Here is a 6,000-nt window from a genome sequence, read left to right on the forward strand (position 1 = left end):
TTTCCTGCCCAATGCTCTCACAAGGTCCCTTCCAGCCCTCAACTTCTGTGAATCTATGTGAACCCAGGCCCACATTGCCCCAAGTCCTGATGCGTCTCCCTGCCCTCAGTCAAGTACACACAGTCCTGCCCTAGAGGACTGTTCGTGCTTTCTGCAGACCATGCCATAACCTGCATTTTCCAGCATTGTTGCTCGTATTGGCTTTAACTAGTGGCTCTTCAATGCAGCACAAAGAATGGTAAGGTCAGGGATCACTACCAAATACCAAAGGAATACTCACCTATCCGACCAGTTTTGGTAAGAGTCTTTAGAACTTCAAGCAGATCCCCTCCCAGCTTCTTCACTTTCTCCAAGTCATCATGCATGGAGTAGGAGAGATCCATCAGATAGTACAGGTCAATGGGGAACCCCTCAGCACGGTGGAACGTGACATTGAACTCAGCCGGCTGACCTGCCAGGGGAGACAGAATGACTCAATGGAATTGGACCTTCCCTGTTGTATCAGGTCTCACTTGGCCTCTCAGATTTTAACTCTCATTAGCATTCCCTTCTGACTGAGTGATAAGAGGGCTTGGCACTACAAAAATGTAACAGGAACATTTCCCTGCCCCAAAGTACTTGTAAATACAGTGCATGACCTGCTTATGGCTCTGGCATGGCTGGGAAGGGAACAGGAAGTAGGGGAGAGAATGTGGAAGGAAACTGAAAGGAGGTAGGTGTCCTAGGGAAAGGGACTTTGCAGCATTAAGCTGAGTTAATATATCCTGGAGTGGGATTCTGGGGCCAGTACAAAGAGGGGCTATAGGAAGCTGCTACTAGGAATAGGCTCCAGAGCCTAAAGAATATAAAGAAATTAGGCTTTATTTTGGGATCTGTGAGATGAGCAGTGTGACTGCTACCAGTCTGACATGGAGCATCAGGGCCATGGGCAGACTCCAGGAGGGGTGTTCAGGCCATTCCTTTCAGGAGAGCAGCTGGTCCCAGAAGCACGGCACTGGCTTCTCAGAGCGTGTTCTGAATCTAAGTCCCTTGTCAGCACAACACCGGCCTTTCCCACTGGAGCTGAAGTAGCACCTACTGTCCAGTGTAACTGCCCAAGATCTTGGTTTCTTCAGGTGCGCCAGCCACCAGTCAGTTAGCTTAGTCTGACCCCCATAAGCAACCTCCTGGCTTCAGGAAAGTCAATTTAATTTGCCAATTTGTTATGTGTGAGAGAACTGAAGTCCCTCAAGACTCCACAAGCTCCCCTGCAACCTGACCGAGAGCAGACTGTGGGGCCTAGAGAGCAGCACGTGTTCCTTGCCAGGCTGCTCTGCAGAAACAGCTGGCTAGATAGATGTGCTAGGCTGTGCACAGAAGCCAATCCTCTACACACTAACTTCTGAGAAGCACACATGACACCTTGGTTTATGACACCTTGCCCAGCGGACAGCTGCTGATGTGGGCATTGCTGTTCAAATTTCTGACTTGGCTTCTTTTCCAGCAGCCTTGCCCATTGCCCCTTGAACCATGGCTCTCACCACACTCTCTTGCACCGCAGTCAGGTTTCCCAAACTGCATTTTTGCCCATGCAAACTCTTTGTCTGAAGCAGTTTGTTCACACATTTTGCCATGACTTTCTTCCCCAGGCTGGGATTCTAATTGTAAACATACCAGGTCCAGGGTTTCACAGCAAACTATACCTTTTCTTAGTTGCAGATTCACTGTTCGAAGATCCAGCTGTGATTTTTCACCTGGCCCATTTCTTTGTAGAGAGGCTTTGCTGTTTGGAAACACAATGTCTATCTCTTCGCATCCCCTCAGCTTCAAGGCCGGGATGGTGTCACAGCGAATGGAATCTGGTTCTCCTGGTTTGCTGAAAATCTGCATTTTGCCAAATCAAAGTAGGACAAGGCAGGTAAGTTTAAACAAACCCTTCTAAGTGAGCTAAGAACTGAGGGCTACCAATACAGAAAATAAAGTTAGTGAGCTCATTGTCACCTGCTTACCCCAGTCTTAGCTCCAGGAACAGAAGAGAAAAATATAGGCTCTGGCCATTAATGTGCTGGATTTACCATCGATATGGAGGGACTGATCTATCAAGGAGCCAAGAAGTTACCTACATCAGTGACTGTGGCTCCCCACTCCTTAGGCTCCCTCTCTGCCCCAGTGAACTCTTCAGCTGCATATCTTTACTAACAAAGAAACCCACTGGATTTTGTACTCATTCAGATACTTTTTTCAGAGGCCACACTCATCAGCTGGTTTCTGGGAACACCTCTGCTTGCATTATGCATGAAACTTTTATTTCCTGATGTCTGGGGCATAATGAGAGCCTAGATCACCCCTTCTTGCAGTAGAGCCCCTGGCTGCAAGCTCTGCAAGATAATTATTCTATTTAGAAGTAGGTATTTTTTCAGCTGAGTTGCATTAATGCAAGTAGAGCTAGCTGGCTACATACCTAACTCAACATCATCCTGGACACAATGTAACACCTATAGCAGCTCAAGTGTCAGCCTAAGGAGCCTCAGTGAACCTCAGCTGAGAAAAACACCTCTCTTCCTAAACCAGATCAGGTCCAAGTGTGGTGCTTCTACTGTTGTGGAAAATACAGTAGCATTGATAGTTGGATGAGTGGGACACAAACCATGGGGGCTTTCTAAGGGGATGGGGGCTACAAGAATGGAACTCAGGATGCTCCTTATTTTCTAGCCCACTGTCCCCCCACCCAGGCATCTTCCATGTAGTGGCTCTGGTTTCAGCAGGGGAAGGGCAGAACAACAGTTGCTGTGGGGGAGATGTCACCTTTTTTGCTGCTGAAAACCAGTGTTTAAATAGGGGCTTGACACAAATAGCAGCAGCAAAAAAGCAGGTAACATTGCTCCCAAACAGCAGGGAGCCTCCACCAGCCTTACCTGCACTATGCACCACCAACACCCAGGGTGTTATACTGGCCGGTTATACTTCTGTGGCTTTTGTCAGGAACCCTAACAGGAAGCCCAACTTGGGCTAATGGTCTAGCCACCCACATCTTCCTTCAGTCTCTAACTGACAAGCTGTACCCCAGCTAATTAACTAGCCAGCTTCCTACTGTTTAATCCCAGCAGTGGCAGCAGAAATCCAGGCCAGCCAACAGTTCTGACCAAAGTTTGCTTCGGTAAACCTCCATGATGTGGTAGTCCTAGTTCCTGAGCCTGGTTTGCCTCTGTTCTTGGACCCTGGCTTTGAACTTCCTCTTGGATCTGTTTCCTGAACCTGCTTAACTCTGTTCTTGGGCTCTGGCTTGTTTACTGTCCCTTGGATCTAGCAACTTGGCATCCAACTTCTGGACTCTGACCCTGGCTTGTGTTTTGGACCCTTCCCCTGGATTTCCCTCTGGATCTCATAATTTGGCTCCCAAGCCCTAACTTAGCCCCTGCCTTCTCTCAGTAGCCTAAACATTAGGCAAGACAGCCTGTCACCCTTACACTGGTTAGCAAACAATAACAGAGGCAGCCAGAGGAAATGTTTGTGGGGCATGGTCAGGGGAGACCTGAAGGCACTTGCCTCCCTGAGTCTGCAAATGTTCATCTCCACAGCTAGAGGAACATGGGGAGGTTATTCCCTGCAGCACAACTTGTTGCAACCCGACTGTCTGCTGTCCATCCAGGACAGAAAGAATCCTTCTTGGGACCTCCCAGGGGTCCAGTCTTTTCACCTGACAGCAGAAAATCGTCTAAGGACCAGCATGTGTGGCCAAGCTCCTGCTTGGTGGGGGCTTAGCAAACCCTGACAGGTGGTTGTAAGTGGAAGGCTGGCTGACCTACCGGCTTCTTGCACCAGGCGCAATCAGGGCTGGATTGGATGCAGTCCTGGCAGCTGTTCACTTTGGTTTTGAGGCATTCCAGGGAAAGAGCTGAAATAGAGAATGGAGGGAAAAATGCAAACGAAAAGGGTGCTTGGAAAGCTGGTGAGAGAGATACCTAGGCTTCAGTTAGGTTAGCATCACTCACCACAGGGAGCCACCCATCGGTTATGCTGGTTTTCCTAGTTCAATTATTTAACCAGAAAGCATGCTCTGTTGCAGAACATCTCATAACCTAGGGTGAGCTGGAAAGGATCTTCACTTCCTGTCTGTGCAGAAGCTCAACACAAACCCTCCCTCCCCACCTGGCTGAAATCAGTCATCCTGCACAGGTCAAACACAGACTGCAGTAGAGGGAAATATTCCTGCTAGGGCTTGCTCTGGGACTGGCTGCATGAACTGAGAGAGGAAAACCCAAGCAATGTACCCCAAGTAAAGAAACACAGATCCCTCACACTGATGACTCCTCACATTCAACACATAGCCAGTCCCTGCCAGTCTATATGTGGGGGCACTCATTACTTGGTTTAAGGGTGGCTTATTGCTATTTAGTTTAATCTAGTCAATAATGTATTCAACCATGTACACCCAAGTGAAATAATGTCTACTAACAAAATATACCTGGTTGAATGAATCGGTTTTAAAAGCCATTCAGTTAAATCAGTGCCCAGCTACAGGGTGAGGAGGAAGTGCTGTTGCTAGCCCAAAATGGGCTTTAGTGCTCTTTCATATGACTAAGACCCAAAAGCATGTAAAAAAAAAGTGCCAGGCTTTTCATTTTGAAATTCAGGTCACCTTAATTTGAGTTCTTGCAGTTTCTGTCTTTGCAAGATCAGTGCTACTCACCAGTTCCTGCCTACCCGCCCAGCTAACATCCTCATCCGCCCATCATCCTCATCAGCTCATCTAAATCTGAGGAGAGAAATGGCACATCCCCCTGGATGCAGAACCAAAGTCTCCCATAGGCATGCTCCAGCAAGGCAGTGAACAAATATGCTTTGTCCTGGAGTGTAAGCACTGTAGTGGTGTAGCTGTCATAGGAAGTGGGCTGGGTTGTGGTAGCAGACCAGCAGGTTTGCTCTCTAGTTAACCAAAGCATAGCCTGAGTGGCTCAAATCAAAGCCATTTAATTCAGTATTCTGCTGCTTACTTCATGAGGTCAAGGCTGCCCCTGCCATCCACATCCCTTGCCTATATCCAACACTCATGACACCTGCCCTTTCTGTCAGAGGGAGACCCTAGTGCACACTCACCTCAAGGCTGCAGACCCTCTACCATCTCCTCAGAAACCTCTTATTAAGGTTCTGGATGCATTTTCCCCATACCTTTTATTTTATACACACCCAATATGTAGCCCAACTAAGTCCACGTTGTTCATTGGTTATGCATGGCAGCTGTTGAGCAGCTGTTGAGTCAGCTCCTGGTATTGTTGAAAGTAATCCCAGCAGGAGGCTAAGAAAGGAGCCTGATGAAAGCAATTCATACATTGGTCTGTAATTTATTGCATTGGGCACTGTTGCCACATGTGACATACCTCCAATCAGGCAGACTGAAATGCCTGTCAATCAGTTTGCGTATCACTGGCAGGTTTTGCCATCCCAATGCTAGAAGAGGCTGGCTGATCAGGAGCCCACAGCAATGCTGTATCCACATAGCAGACAAAGACCTGGAGAGCTGACTCTAAAATCCAAGTAAATAAAGTGCTTCCAAGAGGCCTCCATTTTCATTGAGTTCCTTCCCTCAGCCATTGTTTTGTTAACGTTTTACACTCACAAACAAACAGCATTTTTTTTTAATTTTGTGTCATGGACCAAATCAGCTAAATTAGGTCCGAATTCTATAGACTGAGCAGAGCTCAATTGTTCAAGTCTGTGTGACACAACCACCAGCAAGTATCCTACATCCCAGACTCTTCAGCCTGGGACTTCAGATTGTGAATGATGCGTGCCCCCAGAGGCTGGGGGCACAGCGACCACCCACACGTGGCCACAGTGGTGTCAGTGGCGAGGGGGGGTTGGTGAGTGCCAGCCAGTGGTTGGCAACCACCCACACATGCTGCCAGCAGCATTGGTGATGGCCCGTGGTGTTTGGCAACCATCCACAGACACCGCTGGCAGTGTTTGGGTGGGAGGGGTGGGGGAGTAAGTGGCGACTACCCACAGGCGCTGCTGGCAGTG

The 6,000-nt window shown here is 48.4% G+C and overlaps 1 protein-coding gene across 3 annotated transcripts in view; it reads right to left on the reverse strand.

Moving 5' to 3' along the window:
• ITGB2 (integrin subunit beta 2) overlaps positions 1–6,000 on the reverse strand; it is a 53,637-nt gene that overhangs the window by 18,693 nt on the left and 28,944 nt on the right. For all 3 annotated transcript variants that reach the window (XM_019523302.1, XM_019523301.1, XM_019523303.1), the window contains exons 3-5: positions 3,786–3,874; positions 1,683–1,863; positions 281–451 (exon numbers count right to left, since the gene is read on the reverse strand). In XM_019523302.1, the coding sequence (XP_019378847.1) occupies positions 281–451; positions 1,683–1,863; positions 3,786–3,874 (441 nt within the window). The remainder of the gene's footprint in view (positions 1–280; positions 452–1,682; positions 1,864–3,785; positions 3,875–6,000) is intronic.

Source organism: Gavialis gangeticus, unplaced genomic scaffold (genome assembly GCF_001723915.1).
Source record: "Gavialis gangeticus isolate Ggan-Ray unplaced genomic scaffold, GavGan_comp1, whole genome shotgun sequence".
In the NCBI taxonomy this organism is placed as follows: domain Eukaryota; kingdom Metazoa; phylum Chordata; order Crocodylia; family Gavialidae; genus Gavialis; species Gavialis gangeticus.